The 24,997-nt window shown below is 36.3% G+C and overlaps 1 protein-coding gene across 1 annotated transcript in view; it reads left to right on the top strand.

Moving 5' to 3' along the window:
- The window catches only part of JAKMIP1 (janus kinase and microtubule interacting protein 1), an 81,801-nt gene that overhangs the window by 21,158 nt on the left and 35,646 nt on the right, over positions 1-24,997 (top strand). The window contains exons 4-11 of the mRNA XM_041402593.1: positions 5,308-5,517; positions 6,168-6,287; positions 7,896-8,042; positions 8,653-8,793; positions 11,929-11,988; positions 19,579-19,707; positions 20,922-21,050; positions 22,913-22,996. Coding sequence (XP_041258527.1) covers positions 5,308-5,517; positions 6,168-6,287; positions 7,896-8,042; positions 8,653-8,793; positions 11,929-11,988; positions 19,579-19,707; positions 20,922-21,050; positions 22,913-22,996 — 1,020 coding nt within the window. The remainder of the gene's footprint in view (positions 1-5,307; positions 5,518-6,167; positions 6,288-7,895; positions 8,043-8,652; positions 8,794-11,928; positions 11,989-19,578; positions 19,708-20,921; positions 21,051-22,912; positions 22,997-24,997) is intronic.

Raw genomic sequence — 24,997 nt, 5'->3', positions numbered from 1 at the left:
ACTTTTTTCATAGTGCAGGCTCATCATTTTCTGTTTGTTCTTAATATTTTCTAAAAAGTTAGGAAGGTCACAAATTTGACTTCTATGTCTCCTTACAAAATTGGGACAGTATTAAAACCCACAAAAGTTACATGTGGTGTAGCGCCCGGTCAAAAAAAATCTCCTCAAATTTGTATTACTTAGTTTTGCTATATTCTTATCTTTTTGACTACTTTTTCATTACAGTTCTGTCAATGAACGCTTGGTATAGGTAATAGGAAAAGTCCAGTAGTAGAAGTTGTAACTGGATTTTGAGAAAAATGTGAGAAACCTTATCAGTACGTTCTGGAATTTTCTGCAGATGTGATGCTTCTTGTATAATTTATCAAAACTTCTAAAGAGATTTCCACACTTCAGAAAAATATTTGGGAAAAGCTGCTAAAAGGAGGAAATTATTGATTGTTGGTTTAGAAATATTACACATGAAATTAAGAATAAATCCTATCCACTTCTGTCTGTGACCCTTATTATTCCACAGAATGGTTGGCATCTCTTGTCCTTTTTCCCCCAAGTGTCCCAAATAAGCAGCAAACATTTATTTGAACAGCAGCAAACATTAATTTGAATTTGTAGGGAATACTATACACAGCTCTGGAATGTTTTAATTCTTTTTTCCACGTGGGCTTTCAGCTTGGAGTATTGTTGTTAGGTCTTAGTGTCCCTTTATAAATGTAAAAGATATTAATTCTTTTTAGTTCAATCTTTACCTGTTTTTTTTGAATAGCATCTTTTACTTCTGTATAGTAACCAGCAATCCCTCTGTCATGATAGCCCTATTTTCAGTGTCAGGCACTTAGTATAAAGGTTAATTAAATTTCTGCTGGAGAAGAGCACTGTAGAATTTTTTTCTGCAGTTGGCTAGGCGATAACTTTGACAAGGGTGGGTAAAGAAGAAGGTCTTACACTTGGCAATGCAGCAGCTGGCTTTTTCCACTTTGGAAACTGAATATGTCATTGCCTTGATAGATGTAGCTTTTAATTCCCTGGGAATTTCTCTTTCAACTTCATGAGAGACTAAAGTTCCCCCAAAGGTCTCTGACTTTCTTTCACTGTAGCCATTGAAGTGTGGCATAATTGGCAGGGGATGCTTTTTCTCATGACTGGCTTGGTTCTCTTTCATGTTTGATAAATATTATTAAAAGAGTAATTTCTGCTCATTTCTCTTAGCTGTAAGGGGGCAGTTAAATACATGTACTTGGGAACCTGTGTAATTTTCACACAGGCTATAAATGACATAATGCAGGTAGTGTCTGTGGTCAGCAGCTAACATTTGACAGCACAAAACCCTTGCACAAATGATAATTAAAAAGCTCTAATTTGAACCAAGAGCTCCAGAGTTACTTATGCTACTCAAGGAGATTTCTCAGTAATTTGCCTCTGCAGCTGCTTGTGAATGATCTTATTTTCTTTAAATCCTCTTTCAGAGGGTATTTCTGCTACTTTTCCTCTCAAGGCCTATCACTAAAAATATGTTCTAACCTCATGTTGCTCCCCTGTCTTCCTACCACAGACTTTTTGTACTGACTTGTACCGCCCTTAACTGCATAAAGAAAAATAATCACTGTTCTAAAGTACTTTAAAATCCATGCAAAAGAGAATATAAAAGAGTTCATGTGACCCTGTTTTACTTGGTAGCTGCAGAAAGTGGGTAAATTTGTTTTAAACTGAGACAAATTTGAAATCTTCGAGTATAAACAACACTTGGAAGGAATTTCTGGGATTGTGTACTTGATTTATACAATATGTGTGAGTGCAATGTATGATTGGGATGTCATTGTGCTAAATATGTTGGAAGAAAAGATGGTATCTATCCTCTGTACCTTATTGAGAGGTCTCAAATAAGTTGCAGAACAGGCAGGAACCTGTGAAACCAGTGGTGGGAGTTGGTGCATGCAGGTTCCAGTGTCACATGTTGGTCTTTCAAGTACAATGCCATGGTAGAAAACATGAAAACACTTCTTAATCTGATCTGCTGAAAGGCTTCTGTGCCTGAAAGCTTTCTTATCAAGTCTGTCACTTAGTCTAATAAAAAAATACTCCTTCTCTTTAAGACCATGTAGATTCTTAGAGAGTTGGCTACAACAGCGTTGCTTCCACAACATGTGATGGATTAAAATAGAGGCAGCAGGGAAACTGGATTAATCCATTTTGATTTTCATTTGCCTAATGGAAGATATGCTTCTCCCCACTAAAATAGAGACCATAATACATATGTCTAAAATACATACCTAATGCGTACCTAATTACATTAATTGGTTGGCCTTTATGCTGCCAACTTTTTTTTCCTTCATGTAACAAACTGTGGCTCCAGTGGTTCTCCAGTGGGACAGAACTGACATGGAGACTTTGTTTGAGCTTTTACAACTATCAGAATATATACTACTAGGCTAAACTAAAGTCTTCTTCTATGGCAGCTTATGTTCAGTTTAAACCTAAGCCATCTCTCTCTTTTTCCTAGTCATGACTCCTCTTTCATTGTCTCCTGGGGCCCTGACATACCATCTATTCCACATGGAACTGAGGGAGGTTGCATTGCTGTAAAATACTTCTCTTCCTTTTTTCCCCCCACTCTGGACCAATTTGTGCTCTCTGTTAAGAAAACAGGCAGGGAAGATGAATTTGCTCTTCACCATGCAAGGCTAAAAAAGACAGTAAGGCTTTGGGTGAAATTGCTGTATATGTAAGAAAGCTGAGACATTAACTAGTAACGATGCAGTAACGTTGGATGAACAAAGGGTGTAGCCATTCCCTTGAAGAGAGCACAATTGTACTGACCCCCATGCTTCTGAAGCACAGTTTGGAGGCATTCTTGATGCAGTTCTAATAATCTTTATCAATTTGTGGTAAGTTAGCTGCTTAGAAATTCTGTGGTCTGGTGGTTTGTGCTTATTAAAAACTAAGCACTATTGCAGAGTTCTGTGTATTTGTGTGTGTGTGTGTGTGCCCAGGTTTACAGGAGTAAGAGGTTTTCTAGTGCATACCTGTAACTTAAAATAAAAACCCAAAATAAAAAAGGCTCTGCAGTCAATGCTATTTCATTATATCAGTGTTTCAAAAACTTTTAGCTTGACTTAAACATGAGGCATTTGTTGTTATCTGAAAGATTTACCACATACAGGTTTTTGTGGTAGGAAAAAGAGTAGTAGGAAAAGCAGAGGAGAATTGTGTCTTTGCTTAACCCTCACCTCAAAGCCGTGCTCTTTTGTGGCATTTCTTTCTAATTTGTGTGAGCTTGTGTGCTTTGATCAATGGAAGTGTGAGGGGAGGGTGACGTGGGTGTGACTGTGCTGGTCACATCTGTTTCAAAGGATCAGTTCTGTGTCAGTTCAGCAAGTACCAAGACTGTTCCTTTCCTTTTTTCATCCAACTTAAAGCCTATGTCATTGCATTTACCATTAAGTTGTGAGAACAGGAGGAGTATGAAATACACTACTAATTAGGTACCTGGAATTAGGGCTGCATATGTGAGCTTGGGTCTTATTGACTGTGTGCCTTGCCTGGGCAGATTCCTGTGTCAGCTATTTGGATGTTCAGTGTGAACACCTGTGTAACTGAAAGCAAAACTGTCCACAGTATTTAGTTACATGACATTTTTTCCTCCCAAGGCTCCCTTATAGATCAGTGTGCCTGACAGATAGCATTCAGTAAATGAGGCAGCTGCTTAATTTTTGTCATTGCTGTTCACTGCACAGTCCCTCTGAAATCCTGCATGTTGCAAATTCTTCCATTAATAAAAACTGCATTCTTTCCTGCATGTCTTTTTTTGGCATACTTGGAAGTCTCACAAATGTGAGTTGACATACTGGGAAGTATTGTTTTTATTTACTGTACGAGGAGGTGGGACATAGCAACTTTTCTAAATCAGGGAAGAAATCTCCATCTGAGCCAATCTTCATCAGTTCCAGTTAGAACTTCAGAGCAGTCTAGACCAGTTTATTCACTTCAAATCTGACCTTTTTATCTTTGATCGTGGTTCAGCCAAGCCATCTCCTGCAAGTCAGGTTCTTTACACAAACTAATTTCTTGTGCTTTGAGGACTGTGAAAGGATTAAGGCAAGAATCCTGAAGAAGCAAATTGCATCCAATCATGTAATCTCATTGTGTTTAATCCTGTAAATCACTTTGATTGAACTATAAATTACTTCTAGTATGTATTTTTTTCTTTCCCTTCTTTTTACTTGAGGTGCAACTTGACATAAAGGACTTCTATGGACGTAGGACTATAATAAACAACAAACATATGATTTAACTAGTTCATGATTCTATTTTTTCAAATAAGATTATCATACTCTTCCATAATTCCATGCGTTTATGTTGGTGAAGAAAACAGTTCTGTAAACTGGAGGAGATACAGCACAGTTCCAATAAATACATTGTTAATGGTTAATGTTCTTGTTAAGAAATCTGTTTCTATAGTAACTGCTGCAGATTGTCACTTCCTCTAGCATTTGGAATAGTACCAAAGTGAATTTAACACTGATGCTGCGAGGGACAAATCCTGTGAGAGCTGCAGTGGATCACTGCGAGCAGTGTGCTTTATTTGGTATGGAGATGTATGAACACACAGTTCAGTAACCAGAGAGGGTGTTTAAGAGCTCTTTCTTCCTACCCTTTATTCTTATGGTCTGTGTGCACTTACTTTTTTCCTTCTACACAAAGACTAGTCCTCATTTCAGTCTTATAACAAGGGCACATAAAATACATAGGTATGCTTAAGATTTTAATTTAAAAAATTGTGCATGTATATGCTACTAATTTAAATGTCTGTGAAGAGATTCACCACACATGATATTTACTAATAAAAAGGGAGTCAACATGGGGCATATATCTGTGGCTCAAGATTTGGAACAAAGCCCAGGTGAGTTTTAAAGGGTGTGTTTGTCTTATGTTGTACTAATTGTGTTTCTTCACTGAAACATAGTGAAAGCAGGTTTTTCTTCTCCGTATAGAAGTGTGTATCCTCAGGTGAAGTGGATGTTTTCAGTGGCTGTGTATTCTGTTTCACTGCATGTTTGCATCTAATTTTGTTTGTCTCTTGAGTTGAGACTGGTCCAAGGAAACTCTTGATCAAGTAAAGGCTGAACCTTTTTTAAGGACAGAGAAAAAGACTACAGAGAAGATATATTTTCTTTTTGGCAGCCACAGTTTCAGTGCTGGTGTAATTCTGAGAGAAACAGAACTTTGTTTTTGCAAATCAGTGTGTTTGCATGCACTTGCAAGCACTTGGGGATGTTACAGAGACTTCCTTCATGCATTATTTCTTTCCAGATGGACGAGATAAAAGGCAAAGACAGGGTGATTCTGGCTCTGGAGAAGGACCTTGGTGTCCAGGCAGGCCACACGCAGAAACTGCTCCTTCAGAAAGAAGCTTTGGATGAGCAGCTTGTCCAAGTGAAGGAGGCAGAGCGATACCACAGTAGTCCTAAGAGGGAGCTTCCTGCAGGAGTGGCAGATATCAGCGAACTGATGGGAAGTCCGGTAAGAAAATGGTGTTTTCTCTGAAGTTCAGCTCTGGAGAACTGCCTGGGTGTTCACATTGGTTTTGTGGTTACTGCTAGGACCAGTTAATGGTAAATGGCCTGATTCTGCACTGTGCTGTTTTACTGATGATTTAAAAACTCCTTGGACCTCTTAAATTGCAAGGAATATTGAGAAATATGTGGATATAGAACTTCCAGAAATTACACTGTAATCTTGAGCTGTGAACCTCAGTATTTTCTCACTATTTCATTAATTTAGGGATATTTTAACCATTAGAAAATAGGTACTATACTTCTCAAAAACTGAGCCATGTGATTTTAATCTATGTCCTTTACACTAGAACTATTTTAGCTGAGAGTGAGAAATCTGGTGAGAAGTAACCTGCTATACATGAAATATTATTTACCTAGATAGTTTTTTTAATTCTTAAACTTTACAGGCATTTCACAAGATGCTGTTCATGAAGCATTTCCCCAGGATGTTATTATTTCATGTTTCAGTTAATTATAGTAAGTTTTCCAGATACTGATGTACGAGTGTGTTTCAAATTTACACAATACAGTTGCTAAGCTATGATATTAAACTATGGACAGTAAAATATTTTTAAAAAGTAATTTTATAAATCTGTATGTTTTTTTGATGTAAAGGAGCAGCATCTGGATGAACGAGATGTGAGGAGATTTCAGTTAAAAATCGCTGAACTGAATGCTGTAATAAGAAAGCTGGAAGACAGAAATACTCTCCTAGCAGATGAAAGAAATGAACTGGTAAATTAATTAGTAATAACACAGATGGTGACTGGGAGGGCATCTTTATGGCAAAAGATTTAATGTTGGAATGTCAGTGTTATAAATAATTTACGAATTAGTCCTGGTTGGCCTCAGTCAATTTTATCTAAATGTAACAGAGATTTCTATAGAAATTAATCTTGTGACCATGGAAGACATGGATAGAACCATTCCTGTTCCACAAAAATAAAAATTTACATATTTGTTTTGGGGTCACAGTAATCAAATTAGCTGGTATATTGCCTGTAGTACTGTGTAACGATGTTGTGTAAAACATGCATAATCCATGCACTTAAATTGCTGTATTCATCCTTTTGAAATTTGTGACATGCTTATGCTAGCTAGGAGTTTAAAAAGCTGAATGATGAAAAATCTGCCATTTCTCAAGGGAAGTCTCTTAAGTAGGTGAAATTATCCTAGAACAGGGATAGTAACTTAGACAAAAAGGATATGACATGAATTTTAAGAATGAATTTTATCAGCCTTTATCAGTACTTAATTGCTTGCACTGAGGTTAATGGTAAAACTCCCACTGACTGCAATGGGAGGTGAGTTTCACAATAGGAATTTTTACACATGTCCCTTAATGCCTAATTCTAGTGGCAGTAGTGACATCTCCTTCCTTGTTAATCCTTTCTGTGGGGCTAATTAATGCAAAACATCCCTGAAGGATGCTGAAGTATTGCAATGTATCCTTCACTGTCCCTCTAGATGGAGGGCATGTAAGACTCAGTCAAGTGCTCATCTTGATTCTAGATTCAGTGGCATAAGGAATATATTTTGAAAGAGATGTGGAGCAGGTATTATATTATGAGACAATAGTAGACATAAAATCAGTAGTATCAGGAAGGCCATGTGATTAAGGACTGTGAAAAATAATTTTCTCAAGAGTGAAACAGAAAACCAAATACTCAGTGAATTTATCTCAGGAAAACCAATATGATCTCTTTCTCCTTTCAGAAAAAACCAAATTTTTAAATCTTTTGACTGAGAAAATTAGATTTTTCCCCCAAACAAAACAGCTCGTGGAGTAAAAACAGTGAAATATTAAATACACACAAATGCAAGGAAGAGCAGTAATTTGCTTCATGTAATTGTCTAACATTATAAAACCACAGGAGCAAAATTGAGCAGCTTGAAAATGTCAGCAGAATGCTGAGATTGAATCTGTGCCCTCTGGCTGACTTTCTCATTGCTCTAATTATGCATTAAGAGGAGGAAGAGTGTCCTCCTCTTAAGGGATGGCTAAATTGGTGAAAACAACTTGTCTAGAGACCTAGTTGGTCACAAGAAGCTTATACAAATTGAGATTAGTTCATAAAGAAATCACTATGTTTCGTCATAACTGTTTGCCAAGAGCAAAATCCAGTGACCAGATTGAGTGTTTTGGCAGACAATACAAAAATGTTATATCTTGCTTATTTGGACTTCTGTAGTTCTTAGTTCAGCAGTGGTGTATGTCAGATGCCATTTAGCAGGAGAACTAAACTTGCTGAATTAAGCAAGGCAAGTGAAAACACACCTATTTTTTCTTTCCTTCAAAGGTGAACTAAAGCACAGCTAACTTCATTCCTTTGCCATTTGCAGCTGAAACGTTCTCGGGAGACAGAAACTCAGCTGAAGCCTTTGGTAGAAAAAAATAAGAGGATGAGCAAAAAAAATGATGATATGTTACAATGTATCCAGAGAATGGAAGAAAAAATAAAAAATTTATCGAGGGAAAATGTAGAACTGGTAAGTAACCATCTCTGGTAAGTAATCATCTCCAACGTCACGTTATGAAAGCGCATTGCACATGGTTACTTTGAGGTGGAAGTGCTTGTGAGGCTTTTATTCCAACAAACACATCAGTCTCCACACTGGGATGGTGCAACTCTCAAATGCAGACAATACACCTGAATACTCATATTCTAAATTCAGAGTGGCATGTACTTTGTGTTGTATCAATTCACACTGATTAAGGGAAAGGAGCCCAGATAGATAAAATGCTTTTGCGGGCTGTAAAAAGCTGTGACTGAAAATCAGCTTTAATAAATACTGCTTTTATGATTAGAAGTCAGAAGTGAATTTGAGTGCATGCACAATGTCAGATCACTGAGTTCATTTGTCTGCTAATATTTTTTCCCCAGACTGTTCTTTTATTCTGTTCTAAAATATTTTATGTGAGAGATTAATAGAGGCACATAGAATGTGAGGATATTTTTTGTTGAAAGAGGCCTTGTGTTGTAGTGGAGTATGCACTGATGGGTTCAAAGAATTCTTGGTTGCTATATCACACATGAGAGTTTTTCTCCTGTTGCAGCAAGACACTGTAAAACATTCTTTATGTTTTTTATTTTTGTAGAAAGAAAAGTTATCTGCACAACCAGCACTGAAGAGGCACACATCTTTGAATGATCTCAGCAGCACACGAGAGGAACAAGAAATTGAATTCCTTAGACTGCAAGTCAAAGAACAACAGCATGTTATTGATGATCTCACAGTGGTAATGTTTATGACTGGTATACACATGTGCATGCACACACATCTATAGGCAAGCTAAAGATTTGAGAGGAATGCTTTAACTCCAGGTGTAGTAGTGATATAGAAACACTTCTTTGGTGTCAAAGGGTTTTTGTTTTTTCTCAGGTAGTGAATGAATTTTTTTGGAATGTGTATGAATCTTTGTATTAAAAAATATTTACCTATTACGAGCTGCTTGTGAAAAAAAGTGCATGATCAGCCATACTTACAAAACTGGCTGTCAACAAATGAGGAACTTGAGTAATGGAGACTTTCCAAAACTTAAAGACTAAAACGTGTTGGATGCAAACCCAAGCACTCCTCTGATCTAGAAGTTCTCCTGAAAGAAGGAAACGTGGTGTCGTTAATTTCATCTGGCCAAGCATCTCTAGCTGAGCTGGCCATACAAGCTGTATTTAAAAAAGATGGGGAGAACTCTGTATGGGTCATCAAAGCAAAGGTAGCAGCATGGTTTAGGATTAGAACTGCCCAGCTGCTGCCCTCTGACTCCAAAGCCTTCTGAGGGTGATGCTCATGGATGTTCGGTGTTTGATCAGGAACCCTTCAAGTTGTGGTTGATGAGGAATCTTTCAAGTTGTGTTAGAGGTGTCTGGTGCTATTTAGTGCAATTTGTGACAAACCCTTCTGGTGCTGGCAGAAATTTACACATAATCTCTGAGAGACCCTTTCCATTCCTGGAGCAGCATCTGGAACTCAGGCAGACTCAGACATCTCAAATGGCACTTCTGACTGCTGCAAAATTATAAAAAGAATTTAAAAGCCTTCTGTCTAAATAGAAAATTAAAGAATTGGATACATCATTGAAAATAAAAATAGAAGGCCCAAAAAGGAAAAAGAAGAAGGTGTGTTATTGCTGTATGTGGAACATTGTCTCAGTTCCTGGCAGTTCCTTTGAGATTTTGACCCAGGATTTTTCTCTGAAATCAGTGCCAAAGTTCAATGTCTGTGTGCATTCTCCAGTGTCCCAGTTACAAGCAGTAGGATGTTACTCAGGTGCTATGATGTAGGGTCTGGTCCACAGAGAGATGCTGCTTTAGCTTCCAAATAAAACTGCATAGGCAGGGGTGGTGATATCACATTAGATGTGCAGTATATGGGAGATAAAACCTCACTTATATTTCAGTGCAAAGTGGGTATGAGAGGACTCTCTTTTTACTGTTTCAGCTAGTGATACGAGGAAATATATTGTATCCTGACTTTGGTCAAATAATATTAACTTGTATTTAGTGTGAAAGTAAAATAAATAAATATTTTAAAATATTGTTTCATTTTTGCTTTGTTTCCTACTTACAGATACTATTCCACTTGCAGAAATTATTTAAATTTTTAACTAGGAAACTTCTTTGGTTCCAGTACAAACTAACTGAGCCTTTGCCTTTGATGTGAATGCAGTGGAATTCTGTGCACTGTTACTTTTGAGCTCTCTTTTCTGGCCCAAACCACACCTCTACAGACTACAAATGTATCATAGTTACCAAGAATGACCCAAATGTCCCATATCTGATTAATACAACAATAATCACCTTAACTGCAGCTGAGAGCAATATGACACATGGAAATAAGAACAGTAGTCTTAGGCAGTAGGGTTGTCTGAACTGATTAACAGTGTCATCTGTAGGCTGTCTTTGATGCTGTTAAAACCTTGTCAACATGACTTCTCTCACAACAGGGTGTTCTGGTCAGTTCTTAAAAGGAAAGCTGTCAAGGTAAACTCAGATGACTGCAAAAGATGCTAGTGGCTTTTAATTTGCGTTATTATTGTTCTGGTAGCTTGATTTATGTTGAAGAAGTCAATTAAGCAGACTTCTTACAAACAAGGCTAGAAACAGGAAGACTGGGATTTTGGAAGTGTTTGTTCATTCTGCACTGCATTTGTTTGGACACCTGCTCAGGAGGCAGAATACCCCACTTGAAGCAGGAAATGTGCCTTAAATGGACATCTGAGAAGAGGGCACTCTTCTTTAACAGTATAAAATTCAACTGTTTGGTTTTTTTAGCTTAAAATGTTATATTATTCTGCAGCTTGAAATACCTGCACCATTCTACCTTTGCAGTCCTTACTTTTCCTTATTTTTCAAACTACATGTATTCAAGGTGCTGTGTAAGTTGTTGTATTTCTCTCAGTTATTTTGCATTTTCCAAAACTTATTTCCTGGAACAGTGTGCTGATAAATAATTTTGTTGTGATTTCTACTGTGAGCTTCCTATTTTTCCAGTTTCTGAACAGAATGCAAAGCAAATAACAGAATAGAATAATATCACACACTGAGCAATAACTGCTAAAGAAGCACTTGGAACTGCAATCTGTCTTTTAAAAATAGAGGTGCTGCAAACAAAGATGCAGAGCTAAGGAGAGAATCAGAAAAAAGCAAGAAGACAGAGCACCTGCCTCCTGTATTGTTGGGGTTTTTTGGCTTGCTCCTTCGCATTTTTTTACCTTCTCTTCCTCCTCTTCTCCTTTGGAATTTCAGGCAGTATTCTTGGATTTAGACGAGCATAAATCTTGCATTTGCAGTCATGACCTCCTCATGTCATGGTATAGTTTGTTGTGATCTTGCACCAAAAGCGGAGTAGAAAAAAGACAGCGACTAAGTTGACACAGACTGAGTGCCTTTGGATTTGATACTTTTGCCCTACAAGGATAAGTCAGATGTAACACTCTATCTGCATATGCATGCTTGTATATCAGAATATGTCTGATATAATAACTTTTAAGTACTAAGACTGGACTAAGTTTTGGCTACCGACCTGCTGCTTCAGGATGGTTGAACACTGGAGTGACACTCTGAAATCTGTTTCCATAGTGAGCTTCTTGGTAAAAGAGTCAAAAGAACTGTCAGAAATCTGTGCTCAGTATTTACCAAAGCCTTTTCTTGCCAACTTCCCATCAAATGCGTGAAGTACGTGGCTGAAGGTTTGCTAAAGGCATAAAGCTGCAGTGCAGTGTGGTGTAACATGGTGTTATTCAAAAGGATAAAGACATCATGTTAGCTTTACCAGAGGCTTAAAGAAAATGCTAATGATATTTCTCTGTGTTAGACATATCTAAGTATAGTTTTAAAACAAACCCATACCAAAATGTTCTCTTTCCTTCTAGGAAAGAGAACGGTTATTGCGGTCTAAAAAACAGAGGAGGAAAAGTCTGAAGCCTCCAAAGGTGAGCAAACCTTCGGTTTTTCGTGCATTTCTGTTGCTGTGAACAACCCCTCTTTCAAATACTGCCTGAATTTAAAGCTCTGCTTAATGAGAAAAATCCATGTAATTCTTCTGCTTACTCTGGTGAGTGCTTAATTTTTTAGGGTAATTCAAGAGTTTTGTACTTCACACAAGTGATGTTGTTTAGGGGTTTGTTTTAAATAAACAATAAAATTACACTTTTAGCTACTGTAGCCTAAATATCAAGTGACTTGAGGCATAACAGTTTAATGGCTTGAAGCAACTACTGTTTCAAAGGACAAATATTCAGTCTTTAAAGAACATACCCCCTTTAAACTACTTGTACCAACATAGAGCTAAATGACAATTAAAGAATAACTCATTCTGGGGATGAAATTACTGAAATAATATGCGATATATAAGTAATAAGACAATTCCAACTGTTATGCGTTAATAACTTACCTGCTCTAGAATACAGGGTTCAAGACAAAAATTCAGATTACAAAAACAGAAGTTTTGCTTCAGAAAGTACCCTTCAAGTTTCTTGTAATGCGCTAAAAGTAATTTGCTGAATAATGTTTTTTGTGAAGTTGAACATTAGCAGCCTGGAGCATGTGTGTGGGAGGTGGGAAATGGAGTAAGAGGGGAAAAAATGGAAATGAAGAGTGGAGATATCATTATCATCTATATAGTAGCTTAAGATATATTCTGTCTTAAATGGGTGCCTTGTGTCAGTGTGTTCTGCATAGTCTATTCCTGGTAACCTCCAGGTGGTGCTTTTTTATTGCTCTGCACTCTAATGACTATATTCTGTAAAATTTATCCTTTGGGACTCTATTTCTCTGGTAGTTTTTTCAAATTCTGTTTCTAATAATGATGTGTCTTTTACATAGGAGAAAAGAAAAAAACTAGAAGTAACAATAGATCCTGCCAAATATATTTGCAGTAACTGTTAACCATTCTTTCTTGATGTAGTATAACTGGAAATTTGTGTTTTGAGAGCAATTTTTAAAAAATAATGCAAAATATATGTAATTTATAGTGTACTTTTTATCATTTTCTGTAATTATTGGCCTTTATCTGACTGTAAGTCAAATGTGTAAATTCATTTGCTAAATTGTAAAATTTTTCGTGAAACAAAACTAGTTAAGTCAACTTTTAGGTGTTGGTAACTGGTGATGAGAATTTCTGTAGGCTGAAAACTTCAATAAATATGCATTTATGTCTTGAAAATGCTCTGTGTTGGTAGAGCTTCAGCTGGCACTGGTGCAACCTGATGTGTCTTGAGCAACCTGATGCTTTTGTGGTCTCTTCTTCTTTTCCAGAAAAGTGAGGATTGGAGAGAATAAGAACAATACATTAAAAATTTTGTGGCAATGATATTTTCTGTTTGCTAAGAGTGCTATAATATGGGGAATTCTGCTGAGTCTACTGAAAGAATTATATGCATATGGGCAGCAGAGTTAGTAGGGATGTGATTCTTATTTAGGGTATAGAAGATACATCAGGAAGAACAAATTAATCAGTAGCAGGCGTTTCTGCAACAAATTATTCCATCCCATGTCCATTAGCTCTTCAATGGCTGTAGTGACCATTTGAAATTCTATGTGATGCTATCTCCTAAAAGGAAAAGCAGGACTATAAAACAAAAACAAGTGAAAAAAAGGGAAGGTTATGAGAGAAGAACAAATGGGATTGTATGTGCTATAGTTGTTACACCATATATATACACACTAGTTAATATAGTTAATTTATAGCTGTATTTAAACTTTCTAAATGAGCAAATTCCTTAAGGAATGGAAGAAGTAATCAATAATACTACTGTGCCATTACCTGCCAGTGAATAAACCTGTAGACTATTTACATTTATATGCAGTGTTGGCTCACAATTTAACTGCAGTTGGTGTTAACTTCTAAAAATCCAGTCCTGGCTGTTTTCCTTCCAGGCCACCTGTGTGGTCCTGTGAGGATCAAAATCCTCAAAGAAAGCTGTGTTTCCCACAGTTTCTCAACAACTTTTAATTTAAACAATCTGTGTGGAATGAGTTGCTCACCCAGATGAGTTGGGATTTTACCATCATCATCTCTGTTTTTACAGCCTATATCAGGAATCCAGAAGAAAAATGTAGAATTTGTTTATCTGTGTGTTGCAAATGTTGGTTAGATGTCAGTAATCGACATGAGGTGCAGACATCTCACTCTGGACAAAGTGGTAATGTTAAGTGGTTGGAAGTAGATAGCTAAATAGGACATAGGAATTTTGGCCTAAAATTGCCTGGTTTTCTCCAGAGACAATAAAGGCAGTCTAAGGTGAGTTGTTTTATATGTAGACATGCACAGCATAAGTGTATTTCTGTCTATCATCTGGGCAACATTTTTATCTTATACAGATTATATAACCTGTATAGAATAGTATACAGAATATAAATAGAATATATATAGAATATAACCTGTCCTTGGAAAAAGAAATTTCTCATGTAAGTCTTTGGCTCTGCTTTTCTAAGGTTTGTTAAATGTAAAATTAGGATTAACACAGTGAACTAACAAGTTTGGCTGGTGGAGTTGTATCTGTTTCCAGATGTGTTCCATTCCTTGTGACAAAGGGAAGGAGAAAATAACTCTTGAGAATGAGGTTTCATGAAAGTGGTCAGATAAGCTCATTCTGGAAAGTATAGAATGATTATTTTTTTGTTCTAATAACCAGGAACATGGTGCCAGGGTGAAAATTTACACTCATGTATTGCAATTTTCCTAAATGGGTGCTTAAACTCCAGCTTCCTTCATTCCTGAGATGGTCTGACTGCAGGGAGTCTGTGGTTGTTTTCTAACGAGTATTTTCCTGACAGTTGTTTGTGTTATCTGGAACAGAATCCATGGAATGCGTTTCTCCACCTTTGAGACATCTTGTGTGAATGATCTGTCAGTAGCCTTTACAGCCCTGAACATCAGTTCAGCTGAGAAGCTTCTGAAAGTTCTGTATTTCTTGGTTTTGTAATTAGCTCTCAGTGTTATTTCTGAGCTCTGTAGGTGCACTAGGTTACTGTTGCTACTGGAGCTTTCACTGAGCGCTCTTTTAATTCCCAAGGAGTCCATGGAACAATGCTGGCAACGGGTTCAGGCTCCCCAAGGAAAGGAACAGCAAAGTGGGATGGGCTTTATAACCTCTGTGCTTGCAGGGTCTTCAGAGGAGTGATGTAGTGACTCTGTATAGCCAGGTACCTGATTTTTTCCAAAGTGTTTTTCAATTTTTTTTTCAATTTTTGTTGTGAAATAACCAAGAAACTTCAGAAGCAGTATTTTTATATTTGGTTTATTTTTGACATGTGGAATGGAGTTACATTCATTCCATGATGGATGGAGTCATGCATTTGAAAGTAAGACATATTTACCCAGCTTATTTGGTAGCTGCAGGACTCTATGGATTGTGCCGTTTTTTAAACTTTAATAAATGAACTGTATTTGCAGTAGTGGAAACCCTGGTGTGATGGAGTTCGTATTTCTTGTTTTATATTTTTCTTTTTTTCTCTGCCTCTGTGCTTTGGTGTGCCTGTATTTTTCTGGCTGCCAAGAAATGACATATAAGCATGAAGGTAAGAAGTTACTGAAGAGCACGTCTGATTGCATTACAAGGAAATATATCTTGGATCTTTTTCATCATGTTTGATTAGATCCTTAAAATGAGATATTTAAATGTAAAATGAAACTCCTTTAGCAACAGAGAAATCAGATTATATTGAAATTTGCATATAATGTAGTTTATGTGTCACTATTGATTTATAGTAGTCTAAACTGAGATGTTTACTGAGCACCATAATTCAGAAGAAGTATTAATACTTGAGTTATAAAGACCTAATACATAATTTTACTTTAAAATTATATGAAAACATCGCTATAAATCCACATGAAAAATACTTGCTATTAAATGCATGGCAGTGGTCCATGGAAGTTAGAATTCAAATCAGAATTTTTCTGCTATTTACATGACTATTTTCTCAGTTAAGAAGTTGTGATTTAGAAATAAGAAATTTGCAAACAAATATAAAGCAGTCACTAAGTTGTTAACTCAGAATGTTCCCATTTTTAAAAAAAGTTTGAATGAAACTTGAATAAGCATAGTTTATATAGTTACAAAAATCCAGTAAGTGTTGTGCATTTCTGTATACTTTTCAGAAACTGCTGGGGTTCAGCTTTTGAGGCATGTGTGGAATCTCCCTTGGAGTTGTATATTTATTGATACTTTATTATTTATTGCAGTGTTTATCTACAACTTTATGACTCACATGTCTTTTTTTTTTTTGAGTATTTTTAATTTTTTTTTCTCTCTCTACAGCTGTTCCCTTGTGAATTAATTTGTTTTGGTTTTGCTGTGAATCAGTTCTTGTAGTTGGTTGTTTCAGATACTAGATGATCAACAGTAAAACTGGCTATTTTGTAATTATGTCATGAAGCAATTCATACATGTGCAGGTAATATACAGTAATTAAATACCTTATCCCTATTGCTATGGAATGGATCTGCTCCCTAAAATTATAAATATACGGCTTTTCTAAAAATGAAGGAGTCATAAAAAGAAATGGTTCACTTTTAAATCCAAATATTACAGGTAGTCTTTATAGCATTTGAAAGCTTTAGGCTTTTAACTCTCCTTTAAGTGTTGGGGTTTTTTAGTGTGATGGGAAATACTAAGGGTTTTTTTCAGAATTCCCTCATATCTAATAATCAAGTGGTTTATTTATTGATATTGTATATTTTTCCCCTACTTTTGCTACAAGTGAAGTGTTCAAATTATTTTTCACAATAATGACATTGCTTTAGATATTTTCTCCAGCCTGTATACCTTTATTTAAAATCAAAATCACTGTTGTTTGGCTAATGTATTTTCATTTCTTGAAGTGGCATGGGTGGGTGGGTGTGTGCAGGGTTAAAGGAAGATGTGTGTTTGACCTTAGTTACCCAAAAGTTACTGTACAGCAGAGATGTAGCAAAAAAATCCCATAGGTAGGTCGGTTTTATTGTCACTTTTAGTTCAGCTGCTGCTGACCCCCATGGTACTGTGATCTCTGTGCCATGTGATAATAAATTTGAGATTTGTTCTCCATCTTTTACAAGTCCCTACTCCCAGCCTTTGCAAAGTCAAGACTTGACGCTTACTTTGTTTACTGGCTGCCATCTTCTTTACCTCTAAAAAATGTACCTTCTTCTTGATGAAACTATCTGCAGATCACTTTGGAGTCAGGAAATTGAGTTGAGCTAGCTGCTCAGATTGTAAATTTGTCTTCCTTACAACTTGAAGTAGCACCATTTCTTCAGCTGTATTTTCAACTTCCAATATGTATTTGTAGTATTACTGTTACACAGTTGTAAGGTGCAGCCAGTATTCAGTGGGGGAGAAGAGCTGGATGGGTCATATCCCAAGGACTAGTGGCCCTTTGTGTTTTGTGGCAAGCCTTTGTGCTAGTGAAAGAGAAGTCTGAAATGGTTTTAATTAAAATGTGAGTAAATACATTAGCTTTCTGGATAAGTCTTTGTATTTTTAGCCTAGAGCTTAAACCTATTCCTTGTGCCCTGTGTTTTGTTATGTAGGGCAGAAAGGTGAGCTGGTGAATGCTGGAAGAAAGGATTAGATTATCCCAGGGAACTGTTTGTGTTAAGCACCTTGGACATAGCTCTGCCTGGTGAAAGATCACAGTGCTTCCTGAACAAGTGAGGAAAGAGTAATGTCTTTCCAGCACTGTGGCATAATAACTGTGATCCTATGAATTCACAAAGTAATGGTCTAGTAGCTTGCAAAAGGAAATTTCTTTCTCAAGGTTGTTTGGAAGCTCTTTGCCTTTTGTGCTGCATCATATTTATCTGCAGGCATATGGATAAATGTAGTCTGTTTAGAAAAGAAATGGCTTTTTGGGTTTCTGAATTAAAAATTTTTAAGTACTGTTTTTAGGGGTCTTCTTAAGTGAAACAGTTGAGTGATCCAGGACATGACCTTGGAGCTGTCTTTGGCAGTTGGAGTGGAATTAGATGTACCTTGAAACTATTATGGACTTGTCCAGCTTATGAGGAATGAGGTTGTGACCTGGTGGACCGTGGTGACCAGGGCTGCAGACTGGAAATGGAGCACATGGTGTCATGAATGCAGCAAAAAGTCACAAGCTTGATTTTTTGGTACCCCTTAAATAAAGACAGAGTATTTTGACTGCTGATGGGAGCTGTGCTGAACCAAAAGGATAAAGTGGGTGTTAGGGCTTTGTGAGAAAGAGAAGACCATACTTTTGTAGATATAATGGAAAAAAATCTCTAAGGTTAGGTAAGTCTGGAAAACTGCAAGGAAAGATCAATATTTGGAAATCATCATGAGAGAGGGCATTATAGTTAAAACTTTTCAGTATCTTGAATTAAATTGATTGATAACAATTCTTTGCTAAAATGTAGGATTCATGATATTTGGAATTAATAACAACTGATAACTTTTTTAATCCTTATGGCTGTTTTAATGAACAAGCTATTATCTTCTCATAGACAACCTCTGTTATGTATTTGAAAAAGACTCAACATCAGGATCTGTGCTTCAGTATCAAGCAGTGGCAAAACATATAGAGATCTTTCTTCTTCTACTTACAGCCACCTCTCTCCACTACCCTCTCTGTCTAGGCTGCTTCATAACCTGAATCCATTTTTCAGCAACATCCTTTAAAAAAATATTTTCAGTTTTCTTGCTTCTCTGAAACTGTGTTGGATTTGTGTGGTGTAAGAAATTATGCTTTCTATTGATTAATAACAGTTAAAAACCTTTTTTTCTAGTTAAATGTGTAAACAATTTTTTTAAACGGTTGAATTTCCATGGAAATGTGCTGCTTTCTGTGACTATGTTTATATGAAAAATCAACATTTTCACAACTGATATTGTACTAATTTCCACCAGCTACTAATTTTCTCTAATTTTCTCTAGGCATGCATTTAATTGATAATGTTGTGCAAAATTTTTAAAATCTGCAGTGCAATGCTGCTTTTCCCTAGACATGTTTTTTTGGTTAGACATAGTATTGGAGCAAACTTTTTGAAAAAAAAAAAGAGAATGATGATATTGAAAAAAATAAATGGTAAGCATTAATTTATACTTTTAAGTAGGGTTTTCCAAAATAGGATTTTTTCCTTTTTGCTTTATTTTTGCAATTAGTATGAACAATTAAATTTGTTCCACCTTGGTCTCCAGAATACTTTTTTTGCTTTTGATTGCACATGTTGTATGTTGCATTGTAGTGGCTTACTTTCTTCTGAATAGATATTGGATTTCTCTACTGTGAATCTTGTAAGGACTTGTGTGATTATGGTAATTAGGTTTTATAGTTTTGCTAAAGCATTTTTCTTTTGGTATTTACCTCGCCTCTATTCTGTGTCCAGTTCTGTTCTTGGAGATTCTTCCACAAATGATGTTGGAAATGTAACTTATTTAATCAGAGAAGAGTTTGCACTGGAACCTTTATTTATTTCTAAATACTAAAATAATCATCAGAGAAGACCTTGGTAACTGCTTACTGGGTCACTGGGGCTTTTCATCTGTTTTGCTACTAGCTAAAAAAACCTAATTTTTCAGAGGCATGTTGTGGAGACATTTTTTGGATTTGATGAAGAATCTCTTGATTCAGAAACTTCATCTGTAACTTCATACAACACGGATAAAACAGACAGGACTCCTGCAACCCCAGAAGAAGATTTGGAAGATGTAAGTGGTAACTGATTCGTTCTTCTTTCTATCTCTTGAAGTATAAATTCAAACTTTCAACCATTGTACCACATGAACTGTGAATGATTTGGCAGAGAATTCCTTTGGGTTTTTTCAAGTGTGGTAACATATACACTTTGCAATAAAATTAGTAAGATAATATTCTGCCTGACAGATTTGGCAGATATTCATGTGAGAAATTTTTTTTTCCTCAAACTCTTTCTTATTAGTCAAAAGAAAATGAATAGGCATATTGCTTTGCCAAAAGTCAATACTTACTAGACAATAGTTTGCCTTTCAACCATTTTATAATTTATTTGACTGTTTTGATACAATCAGGATTTTCTTTCTTTGCTCACAATACTCAGAGAGTCCTTTGCAATTCATGAAGTCTTAAGTGATCATAGGTAGTAAATACCCAGTGACATGTTTTGTCCCAGCTCTGTGATACACACTGCTGCTGGCCTACTTTGGAAGATTGCGTGCGTGAGCACAAAGCATGAATTAAATGCTCTTTTTCTTCTTTCTTTCTTGTTCACTAACTTCTGCCTAATACTCCTCAGAAGAAGCTTCCTTTTTTCTAGGTTTAGTGTCTAATAATATTGTAATCTCTTTCCCTTAGAACTCAAGTTCCCGGAGCAAAAATTAATTAAAGCGAAGGACACTTCTTGTCCTCAGCAGTATAGGAAAGACCTTATAAGTGTTAAAGTTAATGGCTCAAAATTCAAGGAAAAGAAATACTTCAAAAATACTTTGTATTAAAAGAATAAATTTAAGAAAATATCTTTGAACTAATTTTGAAATTTAACTTCCGTGTCAGTGTGTTTTACGCTGGCATGATAGAGAACAAGTGTAAAGAGGGAAGGGTGAACTGCATGAAAAACAGAACAAATACCTTCTGAGACCCCTCTGGCTCTGGAGTTGCTGAAGACAATGTTGCACAAAACTGTTTCCTCTCATCTTTCCCCTGGCAGTTTTCCCATTTTTGTGCATTGCTGTCTTACATGGCAACTTACACTGTCCTTAAATGGTCTGGTAGACACAGTTACTCATCATCCTTCCTGCCTCTCCTTTGCACTTGTTTTAGGATTTCATACCTTTATTAAACTTTGAGACTTAGTATGAGTTGCTTGTTTGTGAGTCTCTCTTCTGTACAGACAAACCCATTATTAAATATATTTTTACTAACCCACTTTTCCCCTCTTTTCATTAAGAGCACGCCTAAAGAAGAAGCTGAACTCAGGTTTTGCCAGCTAACAAGAGAGTATCAAGCTTTGCAAAGAGCATATGCATTGCTCCAAGAACAAGTTGGTGGGACCCTGGATGCAGAGAGAGAAGCAAGGGTAATTTTTTAACTGAAATTCTTTTAGTTCTGAAATAATAGAAAAAGCTGAAACCATTTGTAATAGCAGGAGGTATCTTTGCAGGTCAGTGAAATGCAAAGCCCAATGTTTTTGAGGATTAGAGGATGACATAAGTAAGGTGATAATTTAAATTCATCTGGTGCAATCAGAACAAAGATGTCATTATACTTTATTCTAGCGTGTAAATATATTAAAAATTTCTATGCTATGAGAGTGATAACCCATTTGAACCTGCAATTTGAATCGTGAGATAATGGATTTTAAAAGAATCACAGGATAGGTTCTTACAGGCACTTAGGTACTTCCATCATATGATTATATTAAAAATCTCCCAAATCTGAATCAAAAATCTGACCCAAATCTTGGTTCTGGCTCACTGGGAAGCAGTTTTGCACAACAGGAAGTAGGGGCTCCTGATGGACACCAGGTTGTATATGAGCTGACAGTTAAAAAACCCCTGACTGTTATCCCTCTACAACTTCCCCAAACCCCAAAAATGGAGAAACTTATTAAATACTGTGATTATTGCATGTTACTGCTTTGCTACATGTGGCCACTGTACTGTGCCACTGCAGTGTGTTGCTAAGAATGCAGAAGGAAAATTATTTTAATGTGTTTAAAAATTCCCTGGTGGGAAAGGACTCAACCAACATACACTTCTTTATTTTTTCCTGTGAAATATAGTTCTTATAATAGCAGAATTACTGCTTTATGGTTTGGTTTTTTTTTTATTAGAGTTGTTAGCATGTTACAAAAGCCTAGTCAATTTCGACCCTCTCTTTTTAAGTAGGATACTTAGCCAAGGAAAGCTATAAAGACTTGAAGATCACTTCTCAAGATAGTATGAGGATGGGGGGCATAACTCCCCATCTGCTATTAAAAAAAGGATTTCAGGGACAGTCATCTATTTGCCACCTATGAGAGGCCATTATATATTTTCTTTGCCTTCATGGGGTTTTTTAAATTTTATTTTGCAGGCGTTTACAGACTGTACTTTTTGTAGTCTTGGAAATTGTTGCTATTTCTTTTTAATGGTGTTTTTGGTACATCCTTGCAAATCCATCTCTGGCGTGAGTCATAAATTTGCTTTTTGCATAGTTTATTTTGGTGGGATGAACATTTCCTATAACTTTTAGGTGAGGCTTAAGGTAAGCAAGGACCCAAAGATGCACAGAAGCAGGAAAAAAATCCCTGCAGGAATATTTAAACTGCTTGGGTGAAAAAGTACCTGAAGTAGGGTGGAAAAAAATACTTGTGATAGGTCAAGGAGCCTCAGTGGCTGAGGGTCTCCAGAAGCACGTGTTTTATGTCCTTTTTTTGTTTAGTACCTTGTATGATCCAGTGCCTTTTAGGGCATCACTGGATTTAGGGGGTAATACCCACTGTAGTGTAGTCGTGAGTGTAATGATCATGTAAATGAGGAAAACTGACCAGCATATGCTGTTTATGGGATATGTAATTTGTTTTGGGTCATTGTATTTCATTTACCTAAATGCTTTTTTCAGTGCTTAATGCATTTCTCTTTCTCCCTTGTTCCTTTTTTCCCATTTGCCTTAAGTTACTAAAGCTTATGGATAGCTTCTTAGAGCTCTTTCAGTTTCTAATTTTTTTTTTCTTCCACTGGTAAGAACTTTGTCAGTGAATTTGAGATGTTTGCAATTTTTTAGGCTAGGAAGGAAAAATCCTGTTAAACTGGCAACATCAAATATTTTATAACATAAACACAAAACCAACTATTTTAATGAAAAACATGAAGAGCTGATGGGACAGCCCATAAAATAATAGAAAATATATTTACTTTTGATTTCTCTTTTCCCCTCTCCCTCCTTCTCCTCTCCCAGACTCGGGAACAACTGCAAGCTGATCTTCTCAGGTGTCAGGCAAAAATTGAGGACCTGGAGAAAGCTCTAATTGAGAAGGGACAGGTAAAAGGCTCTCTTAATGTGCTCTACCACATCATGTTCTCCGCTGCATGCAGCGGTGCCCTGGCCGTCTTCGTTGCTTACTGGTGTGTTGGTGTGAATGGTGCAGCTTGATTGCTACTGCAGCATTTCATCACTCAAATAAAGAAAAGGATTTTGCATTCTAAGAAAATGTCACTACAGACTCATTTTCTAACACATAATACACTAAAGGATAGTATAAAAATAACCATGTGTACATGCACTTTCTGTTCCCGTTGTCATTTGGTGAAGGGCTTTGTCCTCTTTTCCATTTTGTTAGTATTTGTTATAAACTCTAATAACATAAATATTCTATATTTCTACTGGAGAATATTTTTGGTGTCTACCAAAGAAAAATTTTCAAAAACCCCAGCTTCTAGACACACTAGAGATATGAACACTGAGCCTGTGAGGTTAATGGAAGCCACTTGAGGTGTTACTCTCCTGGGTTTAAAGTCTCAGAGGGCCCAGTTGCTTTCAGATTCCCAAACCATCACACAAAGTAAAATCAGGCCTTGTGCTTCAGTATATATAATATATGTAAATACTCATCAAAGATGTGTCTACTGATGCATATTTAATGTGGTCTAGGGCCCTCAGGAAGTCTGATTAAGAGTTATGAGTATGCATTTGCAAGTTGTTCAGTTGTGTGACTGCTAGAACACACAGTAGAAATTGGGGAGATGTTATTTTGTGCTTTATTGTTTGAAGTAAGAATTTAAGTTTGCAGGTAGCTTATAGTAATAAGATAGAGCTAGCTATAGATATACATTTCAAAGACTGATGATCCTGTAGCAGTTCACACAACTTACATATAATGCCAAATGAATGATAACACTATTTTTATGGTTTATTCTTTAAGATGTAAGTAAGATTCTGTATCAATGCAAAGGTTTGGGGATCATATTCAAATTAAGGACAAAAACCATCCATGCTAGCTTCCACACAAACTGCAACTTGCTTAGTGAATTCCGTGTAAATACAATATTACTAAAAACTGAGAATATGTTATCAATCTAAAAATGATGGCCCAATGAACTTCTGGAAGAATAAATGAAACCAAAGACCTCTCAAGCATCTACTGCTGCTATTTTGGTTTGTTGATAAGAAAGATGTTGTGAGCAAACTGCTGTGTAGTTGAAAACATTAACAAGATAGTTGACTGTAGAGTGTATAATGTAAGTACTGTGTATGTAAACAAGAGAAATTAATTTGGATACCCATGTAAGGAGTTACTTCTGTGATTTTTCTGCAAGAGCATTATGTCAAAAAGGTGTATCTGGAAATTGGAGTTTAATCAATTATGACTTTAAGATTCAGAACCACATTTTCCACTTTGTATCTCTGAGTAATCCTGAGAGGGTGAACAGAGATGTGGCAAGGAACACTATGATGTTGTTTCCAGTGGGCTGATTTGTACACTGAGCATTAGCTTTCCTCAGAGGGGATCACAGTGTCTTCCTGGGAGCTCTAGAACCTGCTTGGTTCTCCTGACCTGTTAGTATTTGCAGTCAACAAAATAAATGGTTGTATGATAAACTGAATTCTTTGTGCACTATGTGATTTTTTTAAAAATAATTTTATTACTACTTTGTCATTTAGATGTCATGGTAGTGATGATGATTTAATAATAATTGTGGAATGCTCATTCTGGGAGCCAGCCTCTAAAGTGTGTTTGTAAAGGAAATAATTAATCAAAAGTATATTATTCCTGAAAGTTTCCTGAAGTCTATTTCAGAGCATGAGATTAGAAACTTCTTGTTCAAAAATTATGTGAAGCTTGGTTTATAACAACTTATGTGTAATTTCAAAGTAACTGCAGTGGCTTTTGTTAATCTCTCTTCTGGCTGGACCTGTCCGTATTCCCCCAGAAGTAACACAAAACTAATGATCCATTTCTTCATGGTACATTGAAGTGCATGCATAAGAAATTTTATATTAAGTAAAGAAATTCTTAAAGCATTTTAATAATGGCAAATAATA

The sequence above is a fragment of the Onychostruthus taczanowskii genome, unplaced genomic scaffold (genome assembly GCF_017590055.1).
Source record: "Onychostruthus taczanowskii isolate IOZ18803 unplaced genomic scaffold, ASM1759005v1 scaffold2, whole genome shotgun sequence".
Taxonomy (NCBI): Eukaryota; Metazoa; Chordata; class Aves; order Passeriformes; family Passeridae; genus Onychostruthus; species Onychostruthus taczanowskii.
Note: the sequence above shows the minus strand (reverse complement) of the source record. Positions and strands in the feature narration are given on the sequence as shown.